The sequence below is a fragment of the Protobothrops mucrosquamatus genome, unplaced genomic scaffold, assembly GCF_001527695.2.
Source record: "Protobothrops mucrosquamatus isolate PMUCROS unplaced genomic scaffold, P.Mucros_1.0 scaffold_142, whole genome shotgun sequence".
Taxonomy (NCBI): Eukaryota; Metazoa; Chordata; class Lepidosauria; order Squamata; family Viperidae; genus Protobothrops; species Protobothrops mucrosquamatus.
Window position 1 is genome coordinate 32,711 of NW_015386218.1, and position 21,024 is coordinate 53,734.

The following is a 21,024-nucleotide window of genomic DNA, read 5'->3' on the forward strand; positions in this document are numbered from 1 at the left end:
CAGGGGTCTTCAAACTCGGCCCTTTTATGACTCATGGGCTTCAACTCCCAGAATTCCTCAGCCAGGCACGCTGGCTGAGGAATTCTGGGAGTTGAAGTCCATGAGTCATAAAAGGGCCGAATTTGAAGACCCTTGGTGTAGGCTCTCCTGCTTGGGCGGTGTGTGTGTGTTGGACTAGATGACCTACAAGGTCCCTTCCAACTCTCTAATTCTAATTCTAATTCTAACGTTTAGTGTTTGGCAACTTCGGCAATTTTAAGAAGTGTAGACTTCAGCTCCCAGAATTCCCTGGATAACTGGCTCGAGATTGAGAAGCACTGACACAGAGAATCCACCAGAGGGCTCCCTCTGCACGTGGAAGCCGCTTCGGAAGGAAACTGAGCATGCGCCGATCTTTTCTCTTGTCCCTCTAGGGCAGCGGTTCTCAACCTATGGGTCGCGACCCCATTTGGGGTCGATCGACCATTTCACGGGGGTCGCCAAGCAAGGCTGTCCGTCATTTTTCCCCCCTTTTCCGGCGGGTGCCTTACCTCCCTTGGGCTGGGCCAGCTGGTGGTCGGCCTGCTCTGTCTCTGCCGCTTGCCAGCTACGCCTCGGCCGGCACAGGGGGCAGAACCACGCATGCGCGGCGCTCCCGGGCAGGGAAAGTCCTCGACGTACAACCGGTTGGGTAGTCCTCAACTTACGACCAGTTTAGTCCTCGACTTACGACCGGTTTAGTCCTCGACTTACGACCAGTTGGGGGTCGCGGCATTAAAAAGGTTGAGAACCACTGCTCTAGGGGTCTCAGGCCTCTCTAGGGCTCCGCTCTCGCTCGCTGTAACTCTTTGAGCTCCACAGAAGACAAGGAGTCTTGCGGGGAGGGAGATCCAGACGGGATCCTGTCCGGTGAGTGGGAGCTTTTCACGGGGGGAAGGGACTGTTCCCCTGCCGCTCCATCGCCTGCACGTGCCACCCCGGGGGAGGGAGGGAGAACGAAAGACCAACCTTTGCCCCCCCCAAAAGTCCTGGATCCCCAGGAAGGGGGGGAGCATCTGGATACACACACACACTGACAACATCCTAGCTAAAGTTTCTGAGTTGGGGGGGGAGAAGGAATTTCCCCACCCCCCCAAAAAACCTTTATACAGTTGCAAAAAAAGCATAAAATAGAAACGGGGGGAAAAAGAAAAAGAATAAAAAAGATTACTAGGGGGGGAAAGCAAAATTAGGGAGTGCAAATCCAAAAGGAAAAAAACAAACAAACTATAAATAGCCCTCGACTTAACGACCACAATTGAGCCCAAAATTTCTGTTTGCTAAGTGAAACATTTGTTACGTTTGCTCCCATTTTACGACTTTTCTCGCCACGGTTGTTCAGCCAATCACAGGAGTTACTAAACTGTGCTTTACATGACACCATACGTTTTTCAGAGTCTTGCGCATTTGATTGAGATTTTGTTTACGGCGTCCAGAGTCACTTAGAAAGGATGAGTGACCGTACAAATCAAATCAAATCAAATCAAAATAAAAATAACACAACCACAATGCAGCCCAACATTTCCGTTGCTAAGCGAGACAGTCGTTAAGAGAGTTTTGCCCCGTTTTAACGAACTTTCTTGCCTGCAGTTGTTCAGTTAGTGACCCAGTTCTTAAGTGAATCTGGCTTCCCCATTGCCTTGAATTGTCATAAAGTCGCACAAAGGGATCACATGACACTGGGACACTGCGACTGTCATAAATATGAGTCATCATCATCATCATCATCATAATAATAATAATAATAAAGTTGGAAGGGACCTTGGAGGTCATCTAGTCCAACCCCCTGATCAGGCAGCAGACCCTATACCATTTCAGACAAATGGCTGTCCAGTCTCTTCTTAAAAACTTCCAGTGTTGGCACGTTCACCGCTTCTGGAGGCAGGTTGTTCCACTGGTTAATTGTTCTGACTGTCAGGAAGTTTCTCCTTAGTTCTAGGTTGCTTCTCTCCTTGATGAGTTTCCATCCATGTCCAAATTTTGGTCACATGATCACGGGCATGCTGCAACCGTCGTTAAGTGTGAAATTTTTTTACCCTTTTTTCATTGCCGTTGTAACTTTAAACGGTCACTAAACTATTTATAAGTCAATAATACCCATAACCATAATAACAGATATCCGCTTAATCAGAAAAATCTCTATTTTACCTTGATTTTTCCTTCAGGATGTTACATGATCAGTGAGGGAGTAAGGGAAAGGAGATGGGCGGTTCAAAAATGGGAAAATCAATCGATCAATCGGATCTCTGTAATTCCGGTATTTATTTTCCTTCCCTTCTCAGATGTGCAAGTTGGACGTATCTTAGGTCTCTTTGCCTGGAAAGCACGGTACGGGGAGTCCTTGAGTTACAACCGCAGTTCAGCCTGAAATTTATGTTGCTAAGTGAAACATTTGTTAAGGAAGTTTGTGACTTTTCTTGCTGTAGTTGTTAAATGAATCATTGCGTTTGTCAAATTAGTAACCTGGTTGTTAAGTGAATCTGGCTTCCCCCGTTGACTTGGCTTGTCAGAAGATTGTAAAAGGGGATCACATGACCCTGGGACACTGCAACCATCGTAAATATGAACCAGTTGCCAAGCGTCTGAATTTTGATCACGTGGAATGCTACAACGGCCGTCAGCATGAAAAACAGTCATAAGTCATTTTTTCAGTGCTGTCATAACTTTGGTTACTAAACGAACAGTTGTAAGTCAAGGACTACCTATATCTGATAAGCAAAGAGGGCTGAAGACAGAAGCTCGGAGCTTTCTTGGAAAAGAAAGAAGAAATGGAGATACAGTACTCAGCAGACAAGGGATCTGGGAAAAGGATATGTAAGGAAAATTGGAGAGGAACCAGGCAGAAGATCCTGGAGGAGAAAGCCGTCATTTTGGAGGTCCAGCGCAGGCTCTTCAGGAGCATCCAGTACCAAGAGACTAAGGGGCCCCAAGAGGTTTGCAGCCATCTCCACCACCTTTGCCATCAGTGGCTGCAGCCAGAGAGACACACCAAGGCTCAGATGCTGGATTTGGTGATCCTGGAGGAGTTCCTGGCCCTGTTGCCACCCAAGATGGAGAGCTGGGTGCGGGAGTGTGGAGCAGAGACCACTTCCCAGGCGGTGGCCCTGGCCGAAGGCTTCCTCCTGAGCCAGGCGGAGGAAGAGAAGGAGCAGGTTGAGTGGCCGGTGAGAGAACGTTGTTTTGGGAATTCTAAATTGAGTTTTAATATTATAAACAATGTTTCCATTTTCTGGAGTTCATGTTAGAAGGGTATATTTATATATTGCTTGTTCTACTGTAGTTGGATTTTTGTTTGGTTACCGTCTCAGGAGGCATCCTTAAAGTTATGAGTAGCAATAGTAATAGCACTTAGACTTATGTACTGCTTCACAGTGCTTTACAGCCCTCTTTAAGCAGCTCACAGAGTCAGCATACTGCCCCCAACAATCTGGGTCCGCATTTTACTGATCTCGGAAGAATAGGGATAGGAATAGAGTGTAGAATAGAGTAGAGTAGAGTAGAGTAGAGTAGAGTAGAGTAGAGTAGAGTAGAGTAGAGTAGAGTAGAGTAGAGTAGAATAGAATAGAATAGAATAGAATAGAACAGAACAATAGAGTTGGAAGAGACCTTGGAGGTCTTTTAGTCCAACCCTCTGCTCAGGCAGGAAACCGTATGCCAGACATGTCAAACTTGCAACGTCACGTGACGTCGTCCAACATATCGGGACGGTTTTGCCATTGCCGGCAATGGGGTGGGCGCGGCTTCCGGATAACGCGTCCGGCCCTGGGCTGGCAGTTTGGCACCCCTGCCGTATGTCATTTCGGACAAATGGTTGTCCAATCTCTTCTTAAAACCTTCCAGTGTTGGAGCATTCACAACTTCTGGAGGCAAGCAGTTCCACCGGTTAATTGTTCTGTCAGGAAATTTCTTCTTAGTTCTAGGTTGCTTCTCTCCTTGATCAGTTTCCGGGAAGGAGGGAAGGCTGAGTCAACCTTGAGCCGGTCAAGATTGAACTCCTGTCAGAGGGCAGAGTCAGCCTCCATGACTGCATTCTAACCACCACAGTTCATAGTAGAGTAGAGTCCAGCTTTTCTCATGTGCTGTTCCCCTCATTCAGGTACTCTTTGGGAATAATTTATTGCAATTTTAATTGTGGTGGAGTTGGACATTTAGCCATTTCGGCCAAGATTTTGGCCTTCCTCGACCTTCTTCTGGCAGCTATAGATTCTCCACAGTACCCATTTTTTGAGGGAAATCATTTTTCTTCTGCCCTTCAGATCTTGGTTTAACGTTGACCAGATTTCAGAGCCTTCAGATGTTTCATTTTCTTGACACCTTGGCGCTGATTGACATATTTTTTTTTTTTACTCCTGGGCCACCTTCTGTGAAGAAAGGGACTCCATAACCCATTTCTCCTCCTCCTCCCATCATCCTAGGCACTTGCAGCCTGCCTTTCCCACCGAAGCCGCCGAGGAGCCTGGCAGGACGGACCCGCCTTTGAGCTTCAGCCGCCAACGGAGCATGCGCGGATTCTTTTGCCCGGCGAGGCCGCGTTGCATTCTGGGGAGGGGGCGGGGCTGGCCTCTCCAGGGCTTCGCGGTGCTGTAACCCAGCCGCGGAGGGGCTGCGGGAAAGTTTTGCGGGGAGGGGGCGCTGCCTGGTGAGTGGGGGGGGGACTCTTCTTGGGGGAATCCTCGTGCTGGGACTGGAAGCGGGTCTTGCAAAGGCCTCAACCCAGCTTCAATCCTTTGAATCCTGGTGAAAGGGGGGAAGGAGTCCCTGGTCCCATGTTCCCCTGCCTGCCCTTTGCATGCACATGCTAAGCAGGGGTGGGTGGGAAACAGAGCTCCAGGTTCAGCCGTGTTGCCCCCCGGGAACAAACCCAGGATCTCCTGCAAAGAGGAGGGGATCTGGGGGAGCTCTCCAGACCCCCTTTTCCTGAGAAAGCCCCTGAGTGGGGGAGGGGGGAGAAGGGAGGAGTTGCATTGCAAGACCCAAGCTGGAAAATGAAGATTTTCCAAGAAGGGAGATGCCAGTGTGGTTGCTTGGGTGCATTTGCACAGTTTTGCATGGTGAGTGTGCATCGATTGTGCTTCGGCATCCAGCCGTGGTCTTAGAGGAGGCTGACTGACCCGGATCATCATGTTCAGACAGTGTTGGTCAACCTGAATGGGTGGAAGCTTGTTAAAGAGAGAGCCAGCCTAGAAGGAAGCAATTAATCAGTGGAATAGCTTGTCTCCTGGAGACAAATGATGGACGCACAATCACTGGAGGTTTCCGAGAATAGATTGGACCCCCATTTGACTGGGATGGTAGGATCTCCTGCCTTGAGTAAAGAGTTGGACTAGAAGACCTCGCAAGATCCCTTCCAGCCCTATAATTCTAGGTTCTGTGGACCTCAACATGTCAACATTCCCCAGCCAGCATGGATGGACTTCAACTCCCAGAATTCTTCAATCAACATGCATGGACTTTAATTCCCAAAATTAAAGTCCATGCATGAAAAGTGCTGAGGTTAAGAAACACTGCATGATTTCTTTGACTTTCCAGGTTAAGTCAAACTGGGCGTTATCCTTTGCTCACCTCCTTTTTACGTACCTTGTGGTTTAAAGCTGCCTTTGTCAAAAATGCATGAACGTACATTTATCCAAAATGCCAGGAATATTTTTGTCGGCTGTTAGGAAAAGGAATCCACAAATAAATAAATAAATAAATCCATAAATACCCTAAAAAGTCTAAAAGACTCAATATTTGAGTGTTTGGTGGGTTGGTTTTTTTGGTTTTTTTGTTTTGGTGGAAAACCCATTTTGCCTTCTTATCATCATGCGTACTGGTATCTGCATAGTCCCGGTATTCGTCCGCAAACGTCTGCCCACTCGAGGGGAAAAAAAATGATTTTTTATCTGAGGGACTTTTTTCCACTTCAGATTCATTGGCCCCATTTGAAGAACAGATAGAAAATGGAGGCACAATATCCAGCAGGTGAAGCTGGAAAAGGAAGCTGTGGGGAGATTTGGGCAGGAACTGGACAGATGATGGAGGAGAAGACCATGGGTCCAGAGGTCCAGCGTTGGCATTTCAGGAATATCCACTACCAGAAGGTCAAGGGGCCCCGAGAGATTTGCAGCCATCTCCATCACTTTTGCCATGGGTGGCTGCAGCCAGAAAGACACACAAAGACCCAGATGTTGGACCTGGTGATCTTGGAGCAATTCCTGGCTGTCCTGCCCCCTGAGATGGAGAGCTGGGTGCGGGAGTGCGGAGCAGAGACCACCTCCCAGGCAGTGGCCCTGGCTGAAGGCTTCCTTCTGAGCCAGGTGGAGGAGCAGAAGGAACAGATAGAGCTGCAGGTAAGAGAATCTTAACTGTGGCATTCTAAAGACACAAAAGATTTTCAGTCTTTTTTTTTTTTTAATTTTGGATTCTTGGACTCTTTTTCTATCAGTGCATTATGCAGCGTACAAGTTTTACCTAACTTTTTGGACAAGTTGCTCCAATACTCTTTCATTTAGGGCAGTGATGGCGAACCTTTTAGAGACCAAGTGCCCAAACCGCAACCCAAAACCCACTTATTTATCGGAAAGTGCCAGGGCCGCATCAGCATTGTGGTGCCCTCAGGGGTGGGTGGGAGGCGTGGCCCACTGGGTGGGAGTGGCTGTGGTGGTGATGGCAGACTGAGTGGGCGTGGCCACCTTGATGTTGCTCGTGGGGGGGGTTGCCTGTGGGGGCTGGGCAGGATTGGGAGAGATCCAGGGGGTCTCTGGTGGGTGGGGCGGTAGGCAGGAGGCTCGTTCTGCGGGGTGAGGCAGGGAGTAGGATGGGGGTGCCATTGCTGCGAGGCAAGGCGAGGCAGGGGCGGCTGCTGCCTGACACCATCAGCCCCCGCACACAGAGGCCGTCGAGCACATGGGGGCGTGCTCTACCACTTCTACTTGAGCTTGCTAGCCAGCTGCTTCGCCTCCTGGGGCTGCTGCTCCAGGCGCCAGCGGTGGCCTAATGGACCTGCGCGAGCTGGCGGCGGCGGCAGGTGTGCCCAGAGAAAGGGCTCTGAGTGCCGCCTCTGGCAAGTGTGCCATAGGGTCGCCATCACTGATTTAGGGCAATTTTTTTATTGCAGGATCCAATCTGGGTCGGTCACCAGACCAGAGGTTTTAATCTTCCAAGCTTTCGGACTCATGGTTATAAAGCTTATTTTATTGTCCTCTTCCATCCCCCTTTGATAGACTGGGGATACAAACTTGTGAGCTGAGAATGAAAATCCATTTCTTATGTGTGGTTCTCTCATTTTTCTTCCTTGGACCTTTTAGGGGCAAGAATCCATCTTTCAGATGGTCCCAAAATTTCTGAAGGGAAGGAGGAAGCCTTCAAACCTCTCTCCGGAGCTTGGAACCTTCCAAGACGATCGAAATTCTGACATCTTATTAGGTAAGGGAGTGGTTTTCCAAACAATGTGACGTTCCCCAGACAGATTCCATTATCGCTTATCCTTTATCTCTCCTGCTTAGGTGTTAATTATGTTTTTACAAATTCTTCCTTCATTTTTGCATTTCTAACAGGGAGTGAAACTATATCATTGGCAGTTTTAGGATCGTCTCCCTTTCCTGGTGGAATCAAGACACTGACAGAAGCTCCAAGTCAGGTAGGAGAAGAAGCATCAAAGAAGATGTAGGGGACCATCTAAAGCAGTGTTTCTCAACCTTGGCCATTTTAAGATGTGTGGATTTCAACTCCCAAAATTCCCCAGCCAGCATGGTTGGCTAGGGAATTCTGGGAGTTAAAGTCCACATATCTTAAAATGGCCAAGGTGGAGAAACACTGATCTAAAGCATGGGTGTCAAACTCAATCGCGTCACATGACATATCACGACATTTTTTGCCTTTGTGGAGCTGGGGTGGGCGTGGCCTGTGTGTGATGCATCCGGCCCATGGGCTGTCAGTTTGACACTCCTGATCTAAACGCTTCCTGTGTCCTGAGGATCAACATGTAGTATGTCTTTTCCAAAGAAATGGAACAATTTGGGTTAAAACCAGTGACCAGCATCTTAGCAAAACTATTGTGGAGATAGACTTGGATTTTTAAAGTCTACACTGAGAGATCTTGGACAATTTCCTCCCCCCACCCCCGAAATTTTTCTGTTCTTGTAGTAGTATACTTCAAGTTGAATTTGACTCCTGAAATGTCATTCATTCCTTCTGGGGTTTTTTTTTTTTTTAAAAATCTCCCATTAGGAGTTATAAAATTCTGAAATGTTATGAACAGTCACGAAATAAACTATTGTAATGTACGCTGCCTATAGTTATCATTTTAAAATCATAAGGCCAGTAAAATGTCTGCTTGAAAAATGATGCAAAACAGTAAAATACCTCAAATGTTCAAATGGGAAATAAAATCAAATGACGTTATAGTAGAATCATAAAAAAATAGAACCATCTCCGAATAAAACGGATACCTGTAGTCTGGTTTTGCAGAAAAGTTTCTAATTTGTGTCTGAATTTAGAGACTCATCTATACTGCTTTGCAAAATCTGCAAGATTTGCTTCTGAGCTTGACTTTCTTGGCTCCCATCCAGTCCAGGAATGTGGGAAGCGGAATTTGGTATGTGTCATTTGCAGATTGATGGCACCCACACAAATCCCTGAACATGTTTTATCAGCATCTTCAGGTTTAGACAGCCAAAGAGAAACCAATCTCGGTATCCCTTAATAATAATAATAATAGTAAAGTTGGAAGGGACCTTGGAGGTCATCTAGTCCAAACCCCTGCTCAGGCAGGAAACCCTATACCATTTCAGACAGATGGCTGTCCAGTCTCTTCTTAAAAACCTCCAGTGTTGGAGCATTCACCGCTTCTGGAGGCAGGTTGTTCCACTGGTTAATTGTTCTAACTGTCAGGAAGTTTCTCCTTAGTTCTAGGTTGCTTCTCTCCTTGCTTAGTTTCCACCCGTTGCTTCTTAAAGTCAGGGCTTCTCAACCTGGGCAACCTGAAGATATGTGGCCTTCAACTCCCAGAATTGATGTTACCTAGTTACCTAATATTATGTAGAGGGCTTTAGTAGGCAAGGAACAGACCAGCATAGTTACAACACCATTTATTGACTTGAACTGCAACACCAAAAGGCAGGCAATTGCCTGTAATTATATCCTGAGCCCACAAGGCCTAAACCAATCACCATACTTGAAAATCCCGCTCAAATATAAATGCTCAAAAGTTTCCCTCCAAAACAGTTGGAGTTAACAGTCAGGGTCATCTAAAGGTTAGTTTCATTTTACAAGGCTTAACACAACTTTATATATTTTAATACATAACACCTAGCACTGATGATGTTATCTAGTTAGGGTAATGAAATGTCTGCAAGAAAACAAGTAAGCTCAGAGAGCACCAATAATAATAATAATAATAATTATTATAATAATATTGGAAGGGACCTTGGAGGTCATCGAGTCCAACCCCCTGCCCAGGTAGGAACCCTACACCATTTCAGACAAACGGCTGTCCAGTCTCTTCTTAAAAACTTCCAGTGTTGGAGCATTCACCACTGGGGAATTCTGGGAGTTGAAGTCCACACATCTTCAAGTGGCCCAGGTTGAGAAGCACTGACTTAAATAAATCAAAAGGACAGAAGCATTCCTCAATCCTATGAAAACACTCAGGATGAGTCCTCCCAGACTCACTGAAGTATAAGATGGAGGGGAAGAAAAACACAATCAAGTTCGTAAACTTTGGTTAGGATAGCCTCTCTTAATTGAATATGGTTCTAATCTTCCCGTGGAGTTGTACCTGGAACTATTTTGTAGGCCTGACACATGAACATGTTAAGCATGAGAAGGATTCGTCTGAAGGGTGATCTTCCCCCTGTCTATTGTCATCTATCTTCTGCAAACACCACAAAGCATTGACGCTCATGATGATGATGATAATAATAATAATAATAATAATAATAATAATAATAATAATAATAAGAATAGTAGTAGTAGTAGTAGTAGTAGTAGTAGTAGTAGTAGTAGTAGTAGTAAAATTGGAAGGGATCTTGGAGGTCGTCAAGTCCAACCCCCTATTCAGGCAGGTAACCCTATACCATTTTGGACAAATGGCTGTCCAGTCTCTTCTTAAAAACTTCCAGTGTTGGAGCATTCACCGCTTCTGGAGGCAGGTTGTTCCACTGGTTAATTCTTCTAACTGTCAGGAAGTTTCTCCTTGGTTCTAAGTTGCTTCTCTCCTTGATTAGTTTCCATCCGATGCTTCTATCTTCAAGGCCCATCATCGCCCGTTTGCCCAGAAAAATAATGTGTTGCTTTCTCTTTCTCTTTTGAAAATCCTGCAGAATCAGTAAAGATGATCACCCCAAACGTTTCATCTGCCAATGGCTGTAACCTGTGTCTGTCTTCTCACCTAAAATTTTAGTTCATTGCAACATCCTGCTTTTGGAACTTTCTAATTAAGGAGGAGAACATGCAAGTACTTCCTAAGGTTCTCGTTTAATTTTTCTCCTTCAGGGTCACGTTTCCTTTGAGGAGGTGGCTGTGTATTTCTCCAAGGAGGAGTGGTCTCAACTGGATTCTCACCAGAAAACCCTACATGGGGAAGTGATGCTGGAGAATTCCAGGAACATAGCTTCTCTGGGTAAGAATCTCTGCTGGGCCATCAAATACTTAGAGGATGAATTTTGTGGTGGAATATAACCTACTGGTACCCAATCACACTTTGTTTCTTCTGTGGGTGAAAGGGACCTGTTCCAAGAAAAGGAAGAGTTAAACAGCTCTCAGTGATGATGTCTCTTCTGATGGATGGTGGGCATTCTCCTCAATGAGTATTTTAGTTCTTTGTTGAACATCACCAATGACAAACATTGTGTCATGGTTCCGACAGATGAAACTCTTCAAAGAGCTTCGAGGCATTGTTTACCTTAAAGAATCTTTATTGGAGTAACATAGCTTCGGCACTAATATAGTTGAAGCCAAAAACTGGATTCCCCTCCCCTGAGCATATATTATCAAAGCACAATTCCCTCCTCCAATTAACTGTCATAAATCACATTCTCCAATTAGTTTGAAATGCAGGCTTTCCCTCCTGTTCTCTAACCCGCCAGTTCTTATCATCTCTTATTTCAAGCTCTGAATTCACACACTAGTACAATATTGTTATGTCTAACTAATTCCCACCACACATTGGTGATGCTTGGTTGAAGTCCTTGCTACTTTTTTGCATTTTTAAAACTATAATTCAGAATCTCAGAATTCTGGGGAAACTTTTTTTTATTTCTTCTTTATATGCTGCCCTTTATATGAGGACCCCAGATTGTTGGGGGCAATAGGCTGACTCTGTAAACCGCTTAGAGAGGGCTGTAAAGCACAGTGAAGCGGTATATAAGTCTAGGTGCTCTTGCTATTGGTATCTCCCCAATTGGGTGACTTTGGGCAGATTACAGATCATAAAAAGATAAATAGAAAAACAATTAAACATTGAAAACTGTATGGGGATGAGGTCTTCCTACCTCATTAACCAGCTCCAATGGCAAGTGCCTTCCTCGGGATGGCAAGCCTATTGCCAAAACAAACTTTTAATATGTTTCCGGAAGGTCAAAAGGATAGGAGCAGTTCTCACATCCAGTGGTAGAGTATTCTACAGAGTCAGGGTCTCACTGGAAAAGCCTCTTCTCAACTGTGCCTCCCAGATTCCTTAGTAGATGGGGACCATAGCAGGCCTCTTCTGATGGTGTGAGTGAAGTGGGCTAATCCTATTGGTACCCTGGACCAATTTTCAATATTTTCAGTTAATAGATCAACTGTTAGAGGCTGTTTCTTTGGCAGAGACGTGGTTACAGCAAGAAGGGAATGGACACCAACTAGCACAGGGTTCAAGATGTAATAAAAAGAACGGCTAGCAAATTAGACCTTAATTGATTTTGACCTCCCCCCATTGTCTCATTGTGCATCCTGGAATAAATATTAAAAAGCTTCTTTCCCTTCGTTTTTCTTTTATTCCCCTGACCCTTGCTCAGTTTGATAAGAATGAATAAGAAAAATTAATAAATTGAAGTATTGGCCACACACATGTTCCTTTACTTCAGAAGTATTTCAAGTCTCTTTCTGCTCTTAAAACAGAAACCGTATGGTGTGGTTTTTATTCATAGCCTCCGTCAGAAATCCATGTTTGATCAATCTTTGTCCAGATTATTTTATAATAATAATAAAGTTGGAAGGGACCTTAGAGATCATCTAGTCCAACCCCCTGCTCAGGCAGGAAACCCTATACCATTTCACACAAATGGCTGTCCAGTCTCTTCTTAAAAACTTCCAGTATTGGAGCATTCACCGCTTCCGGAGGCAGGTTGTTCCACTGGTTAATTGTTCTAACTCTCAGGAAGTTTCTCCTTAGTTCTAGGTTGCTTTTCTCCTTGATTGGTTTCCATCCGTTGCTTCTTATCCTGTCTTCAGGGGCTTTGGAGAATAGCTTGACTCCCTCTTCTTTGGGGCAGCCCCTGAGATATTGGAACACTGCTATCATGTCCCCCCTCGTCCTTCTCTTCATTAAACTAGACATACCCAATTCCAGCAACCGTTCCTCATATGTTTTAGCCTCTAGTCAACACTGTAACTTTTCAAAAACCCAAGAGAGTCTGCCAAATTTCAGCAACAAGTCATAATCATAACCTCACTTTGGTTTTATTTCCTTTCCATAGCCTTCCCTAATTCTAATTCTTTATTTCCCCCTCAAGGAAGTGATGGCCGGGATGAAGTGATTCAGGATGGAGAAGGGGAAGAGGATTTTGGAAATTGGACAGAATCCAGAATTCCCAAGAAGAACAAGTCAATGTATAGGAATAAGAAACCAACGTTCCAGTGTATGCAGAATGGAGATGTTCTTGACCACCAAAATCCCAAAGGAAAACTAAGAAAAAAGGGTTTAGGGAAAGCTGTGGAAGAACCAAAAAATCATTTAAATTTAGATATGCGCTTCGGAGCCAACATTAGAGGAGACCGATATGGGTGCAGGGAGAATGAAAAAAGTTTGAGCTGGAGAGTCAAAATGGAAGAGAAACCATATAAATGCATGGAGTGTGGGAAAAGTTTCAGCAAGAGCAGCTCCCTCACATGCCACAAAAGAATCCATACAGGGGAGAAACCCTATAAATGTATGGACTGTGGGAAGAGCTTCATCAAGAGCAGTCACCTTCTTTCTCATAAAAGGATCCACACGGGGGAAAAGCCTTATAAATGTACCGAGTGTGGAAAGAGCTTCAGGTGGAGTAGTCAGCTGACTTCCCATAAAAGGATCCATTCTGCTGTGATACCCTACAAATGCAACGAGTGTGGAAAGAGCTTCCGGGAAAATGGATCCCTTACTTCCCATAAGAGAATCCACACGGGGGAGAAACCGTATAAATGCACAGAATGTGGGAAAATATTTAGGAGAAGCAGTTCTCTTACTTCCCACCAAAGGATCCACACGGGAGAAAAACCCTACAAATGTACAGACTGCGGAAAGAGCTTTAGTCAAAGCAGTAATCTCATTTCGCATAAAAGGAGCCATTCAGGGGAAAAACCCTATAAATGTATGGAGTGTGGGAAAAGTTTCATGTGGAACAGTCAGCTTACATCGCATAAAAGCGTCCATACAGGGGGAAAACCCTATAAATGTACAGACTGTGGGAAGAGCTTCAGCAACAGCAGTCACCTGACTTCCCACAAAAGGATCCACTCGGGGGAGAAACCTTATACATGTCTGGAGTGTGGAAAGGGTTTCCGTGAAAATGGGTCTCTGACTTCCCATAAAAGGATCCACAGAGAAGAAAAACCATGTCAGTGTATGGAATGTGGAAAAATATTTCAGAGGAAAAGTTCCTTTCTTTCTCATAAATGTATCCGTACAGAAGAGAAACCCTATAAATGTCTGGACTGTGGGAAAATATTCCAAAAAAGCAGTTTCCTTATTTCCCATAAAAGAATCCACACAGGGGAGAAACCATTTAAATGTATGGAGTGTGGAAAGAGTTTCCGCGAAAATGGATCTCTGACTTCCCATAAAAGGATCCACTCGGGCGAGAAGCCCTATAAATGCACGGAGTGTGGGAAATGCTTCTGGAGGAGCAGTTCCCTTTCTTGTCACAGAAGAATCCACACGGGGGAAAAGCCCTACAAATGCACCGAGTGTGGGAAAAGCTTCCGTGAAAATGGATCTCTTACATCCCATAAAAGGATCCACACAGGGGAGAAACCTTACAAGTGCCCAGAGTGTGGAAAGAGATTCAATACAAGCAGCAATCTTTCTTCCCATAGAAGGATCCACTCCAAGGAGAAACAGTATAAGTGTGTGGAGTGTGGGAAGAGCTTTACCCAGAGTGCTTGCCTTATTTCTCACAAAAGAATCCACCGAGGGCAGAAGCCATATAAATGTGTGGAGTGTGGGAAAAGTTTCAGATGGAGCAGTCACCTTACTTCCCATAGAAGGATCCACACAGGGGAGAAGCCCTACAAGTGCAGGGAATGTGGGAAAATATTCCGGATAAGCAGTTCCCTAACTTCCCATAAACGGATCCATACTGGGGAGAAACCATATAAGTGCAGGGATTGTGGAAAGAGCTTCCGAGAAAACGGGTCCCTAACTGTTCATAAAAGGATCCACACTGGGGAGAAACCCTATAAATGCACAGAGTGTGGGAAAAGCTTCCGAAAGAGCAGTAACCTTACTTCCCACGTAAGGATCCACTCTGGTAAGAATCTATAACAATACTAAATTCACTGTCTTCCTTCCATGTGTGTTTGAACTATGGAACTACATTGAACCTGAGTGTCTACGGAGATTCTCAGTTATCCAGGTCATCCAAAGATGCTTTTTTCAAAAGGCAACTGGACTTTCTTTGTTTTTCCTTGAAGACGTTTCGCTTCTCATCTAAGAATCTTTTTATCAGTTCAGAACTGATAAAGCTCCTTGGATGAGAAGCAAAATGTCTTCAAGAAAAAACAAAGTCCAGGTGTCTTTTGAAAAAAGCACCTTTGGGATTTACTCTGAGTGCTGAATTTTATCTACCTTACAGTAGTGGCCAAAATTGTGGAAACCTTTTGGGAAAAGTGTACAGTAGAAGTGCCACTTTTGGTTAAGTTTCCACCAATTTTTCTTCTAATTTCTTTATAATTGTAGCCTTGTTCACTTAATAATACTATTTTACATCGTTTTCTGGATAACCAGTCAACTCTTTGCACCATGACTTTAATTTTATTACATTTTACAAGCTCGCTAAATGAAAGAACACAAAAAAACCCCAACCAACTTGATAGCGATCACATAACACACTGACAAATGTCCTCCTCTCAGCTTCAATACATGACATCAATAACTGAATCCTACTGTGATCTGATTGGCTCATTGCCAAAACAAGATGACACCTAATTGGCTCTCTAAACACTCATGCTCATTGGCTACAATCAGATGAAGGAAAGTTACCTGATATCAAACTAAGCAAGTTATGCTTCCTTTTTCTGTTTATTTGGCTATAACCTTTCATAGAATACAGTGCAGATAATTGAACAAACTTTGTTGCATTACATTCTTGATTAAATTATCTTTCCATTGATATATAATTTTATGGTATTACTCCAAAAAAAAGTGGTGTTATTAGTCATCAAACCTCAAAAATATACTTTTCCCAAAAGGTTTCCACAATTTTGGCCACTACTGTAATCCCTTCTTAAAATGTGATTTATTTTTCCTTTGTCTAATGTGTTTTTGCTTTTTTTTTTTTTACTATCTCTTTTGTCACTACTCATTCTTAATCCATCCACATTCCTCTGTGCTAGGAAAAGGAGAAAATCACCCTGCATTGATAATAATTAAAAAAGAGGTTTAACTCAGTGGGTTTGTGCCTTTAATTTCCAATAAGTTCCTCTCTTTTTTGTCCCAAGCAGGGGATCCTCAAGAGAATGAACCTGATCAGGAAGCTGATGTGTCAGCATCACAAACACTCAAGAATGAACTGAGAAAAGAGATATTGGGAAACCAGTGCGGACCCTGAAGTAAAATTAGGAAAATTTCAAGAATGTGTAGGAGAAATCCTTCAGGGTCTTTTTCTAACGTGCTACAGTCCTGGAGTCCTGAATGGGCAGGATTAGGAAAGCACAATTGCTCAGTACATCCTCATAGTACCAATAAAGGAGAATATTTGTACTGTAACAGTAACAACACTGATGATGTTACCTAGTTTGGATAATGAAACGTCTGCAAGAAAACAAGTAAGCTCAGAGAGCACTAAGATCATGCAGCATGTGAAAAATGAAGATCTCTGAGAAGACATGATGAAAGGATGGATGCAATGGATGGAAACCGATCAAGGAGAGAAGCAACCTAGACCTAAGGAGAAATTTCCTATCAGCGAGAACAATTAATGGTTTGCCTTTAGAAGTTGTGAGTGCTTCATCACTGGACGCTCTTAAGAAGAGACTGGACAACCATTTGTCTAAAATGGTATAAGACACGGGTCGGCAACCCGCGGCTCCAGAGCTGCATGGGCTCTTTGAGCCTTCTCCGGCTCCCAGCCTCCTCCGCCATTTGCAGAGAGAGAGACAGAGACAGAGAGAGGAACTTGCGCTTCCCTTCTCTCCCTCCCTCTCTCTCTCCCTCCCTCCCTCTCTCTCTCTCTCTCTCTCTCTCTCTGTGTAAAAAAGAGAGTGGCCTTATGCTGTTCTCGGATGAGCTGACAATCTTATTGGGCGGGGCTCCTGCCTTGGCTGCGTCTCTGCAGGAAGCAGGAAGGGTAGGAGAGAGCCAACCCAATAAGAATGTATGTCAGTTTGTTAGAGAACAGCCTGAAGCCAGCTTGCCAGGTGAGCAGAAGATCGGAGAGAAGGAGAAAGAGAGGGAGAGGAAAGAGGGAGAGAGGAAAGAAAGACAAGAAAGAGGGAGAGGGGGAGGAAAGAGAGACAGAGAGAGAGAGAAAACTCATGCACAGCAGCCTCTATTTCTTTTTAATTAAACTCCTCAAGCTCCCCACCCCTTGCGTGCGTGTGTGCGCGCACAAGTTTTGCGGCTCCCGGTGTTTTCTTTTTTCTGGAAAACGGGTCCAAGTGGCTCTTTGAGTGTTTAAGTTTGCAGACCCTGGTATAGGATTTCCTGCTTGAGCAAAGGGTTGGACTAGAAGACCTCCAAAGTCCCTTCCAACTTTGTTACTCTGTTAAAGATGATCCAGGAGACAAGAGATGGATTATACGTGAACTGGGTGAGATGGTAGCACTTAAGTGGCGAAGTAGAGAGTGGTTAAAGGCATCAGGCTAGAAACTGGGAGACCATGAATTCTAGTCCCACCTTGGGCACAAAGCCAACTGGGTGACCTAAGCCAGTCACACACACAGAGCCTCAGGAAGGAAGCAATGGCAAATCACTTCTGGAAAATCTTGCCAAGAAAATCGCAGGGACTTCTCCAGGCAGTCTCCGAGAATTGGATACGATTGAACAGAAGAAGTAAAAAATGGAGAGGTACAAGGAAGCGTGAAAAGAGGACGATGCTGGGGACTGGCCTCCCCATTTTTGGAGAATATAAAAATGGATGGGATTTGTAGTGTTTGGAGCCATAATATAGAGCAAGATACCAAATGAAGTACTGAGTGTGGTGGGCATTTGCCTCTATCCTGAACTTCAATTCTTGCCTTGTTGGAAACTCCTGGCGGTTGAGGCCTGACGTCTGATCCACTTTCTAATGATCAGGGCTGTGTTTGCTTACTATGCCTTTTTGTCTCTCTTGTGAAATGAAACCTGGGTAATCTGGTGACCCTTCTACTAATTGTAGGCTTGCACAAGTTGGTTAGCAGAGGTGGAAACAGGAATTGCCGCTATTCCTCCTTAATAATTAGGAAGGTGTTCTGGATCACATAGATCCATGTAACCATAACTCTATGTAACCTTGTATAACTCTATGTAACCATAACTCTATGTAACCTTGTATAACTCTATGTATCCCTATGTAACAGGTCAGGGGGAGGAGTTAGGGTCAGGGGCGGAGCTTCAAAAGAGCATCCCTGGACACTAGCCTGGGGTTAGTCCTTTGTTCTTTGGCCTCACATGCAGCCACACGGCTGGAGACTCCACAATCACCCCACCATGTGACGCTTGGGAGAAGAGGGGAAAATCTAATGTCAATTTACCTGTGGGACAATCAAATTGCAGAAACCTATTTTGGATGCACCTCTACAAACTGTAAGTCATTGTTTAGGATTCCCAGAATAAAGCAATATTTTCTGTTTGTTTCTCTGAGTTATCTATCTGTTCCAGACTGAAATAGAGCAAGTTTCCTGTCTAGAACAGAATAGTAAATTGACAGATGTTAATTCTCCTCTGATCTCCATCAATAGTAAATTTATGGGGTTGATTCTCCTCTGATCTCATGCACCAGTGAATTTGGATGGAATTAATCTTCCTCTGATCTGCATTTTAAAGAAGCAAGCAAAACTCTCTTGCATGTGAAAGTAACTTGAAGTGACTGAAGGTGTGATTCAGATGCATTGTCTTGTTATTTGCTGTCATCTCTGCAAGCCAAGTTTTAAAACAACAAAACTCTTGCCTGTGAAGGCTGNGTTTCTGTAATCAAGGAGCGTGGGCTGTTACACCCTCCCTTTCTCCCTGCTAGCAACTTCAAAGCTTGGGGCAATGAGAGGAGTGTTTCAGCAGACTGCCTGCAGAGCTATTTACGTTTACAAAAGAACTGTTTAAAACTACCTCCAAAATTCGGGTAAAAGCTTGTTATATTCTACGTTTGGAATGCAACCAAGGCAGGCAAGCGACTCTTCACTGCTTTAGAGATTAAACCCTGCAACAAGGTTTTGGGAAATTAAGTGTTCAGATTAACTAGCAACTACAGATCGCTTCTTCTTCAGAGAGGAGCACAGAGGGACCCCTTCCAGGCTATAAACTGCCTTAATTGCCCTCCTTGACAACCCGGTTGCTAAGCTCAGAAGGCAAGTAAGCCATTAAGCTGCTTTCTCTCCCTCATAAACCTCAATACTGGCGAAAGATGCTAAACTCCCCTCTCCCTTTGGAATTTCATCTATATCAATAGAAAGAAGCCATACAGAGGCCCCAATAGCAGGGCAGTAGCGCCCCCTGGTGGCTGTTCCAAATGTGGAAGAGAGACTATGTTATTAGCGTATTTTCTAAGCTGATTGTTGAGAAAATATCTGAACAAGTTTCCTTTTTTTTATATACAGATCACAACGGGCTTGATGTCGTAGTCACAGTTGTCATTCAGAATATGCAGGGGCATGAATTTTAGATTATATTCTCTCTTATTTACTTTGGTGTAAGGAGTCCATCTCAGCTTCCCTGTTCAATGCAAATGAAAGAATATCTTTCATTTTTCAAAGAAGGAGTGGCTTTGGGTACATGGTGCTTCAAGATCTGGGTCATTGACATCTTTAGTTCTGGATAGGGTTGTACTACCCCGTTCAGACCCACTTTGCAACTTAGGGGTTCTCCTGGACTCACGACTCCTGCTCAATGAGCAGGTGGCAGGAGTGCTAAAGAGCCTTTGCACCACTTCAATTTGTCCACCAGCTGCAGTCTTTCCTGGGTCAGGATTCCCTGCACTCAGTCACTGAAGCCCTGGTCATCTCACATCTGGACTACAGCAATGCACTGTACATGGGGCTACCCTTGAAGAGCATTTGGAAGTTTCAACAGGTGCAGAGAGTGGCAGTACTGGCAGACTTTGGCACCCCTAGAATGTACAACAGTTACACCACTGTTGCAAGGACCCACCTCAGCTAATCACCCGAGAAAGCAGAACTCTTGAAACAGGCATTGTCTCAAAAGGAACTTTTATTAGGGGTCAGTGACAGTAGGGAAGTCAAGGCGAGGTGTGGAGAAAAGCCCGCCTAAACGGTATAGTTCAACTAGCAATCTTCCTCCTCTTGCCAAAGTCATAGTGTTCATTTGAAATCCAGCTGATCCACAGGTGGCACGATGTTTGGGTAACTGGCATAGTGGGCGTGCATCTCAAGGTCTTCTCCAGTTTTGTTTCTCCGTAGCTGTCTCCCTGATAAGGGAGACACATTCTTTTCTCAAGCGGATAGGGGTGGGAGAGGAAAAGCAGAAAGTGAAAGTTATCCCAAAATCCCCCCCCAGCAGAATGGCAGGCCCCAAACAATAGCACATATGCAGGGAAAACAATAAGGCATTGGGGACCTGACAACTGTTCCATGAGCTGCATTGGCTGCTGGTCTGCTTCCGGGTACAGTTCAAGGTGTTGGTTATGACCTTTAAAGCCCATCCAGGCTACTTGATGAACCATCTTGTCCAGCTGGTGGGATCTCTGCCATAGTGCTGACCCTCTGGAACATCCTGCCCCCCAGGGGTGAGGTCTGCCCCCACCCTCCTGTCTTCTCGTAAGATCCTGAAGACTTTGGTTTTTAATTCGGTTTTTTATTGGGGTTTATATTGTTGTATTTTTGTATTTTTTGTATTTATGTATCGTATCTGTTTTTTAAATATGCTGTGAACCGCCCTGAGTCCTATGGGAGAAGGGCGGTATATAAATTAAATTTGATGATGATGATGATGATGACTTGATTCTGCTGGTTGGCCGGGGGAACCAATGGCAGAGTACCACACTCGAGGTGGCTGTTGGACTAATAGCTGATCCCCCCCCATGTCAATGCTACTAACATCGGGTGTTATTGCTTTGACAACAGATGGAAATGCATTCATTTTTCTCTTTCGCTTTTAGAGCTGACTGATGCTGGGAGGGGGAATGTGGATGAGAGTCCAGTTAGTCATAACAAAAAAAGCCAACACAGTGCTAGGCTGCATTAACAGAGGAATAGAATCAAGATCACGTGAAGTATTAATAGATAGATAGATAGATAGATAATTTAATTTGTATACCGCCCTTCTCCCATAGGACTCAGGGCGGTTCACAGCATATTAAAAACAAATAATATACACACAATACAAAAAATGCAAAATACAAAATACAGAAATACAAAAAATAAACCCCGATAAAAGCCGAATTAAAACCAAATATTACCAGCTGTGTTTCCAATTAA

General features: G+C 44.4%; 1 protein-coding gene across 1 annotated transcript in view; it reads left to right on the top strand.

The window, feature by feature from the left end:
- Positions 1–21,024, top strand: part of LOC114922759 — a 360,999-nt gene that overhangs the window by 7,497 nt on the left and 332,478 nt on the right. Inside the window, exon 2 of the mRNA XM_029284635.1 lies at positions 13,018–14,708. Coding sequence (XP_029140468.1) covers positions 13,018–14,708 — 1,691 coding nt within the window. The remainder of the gene's footprint in view (positions 1–13,017; positions 14,709–21,024) is intronic.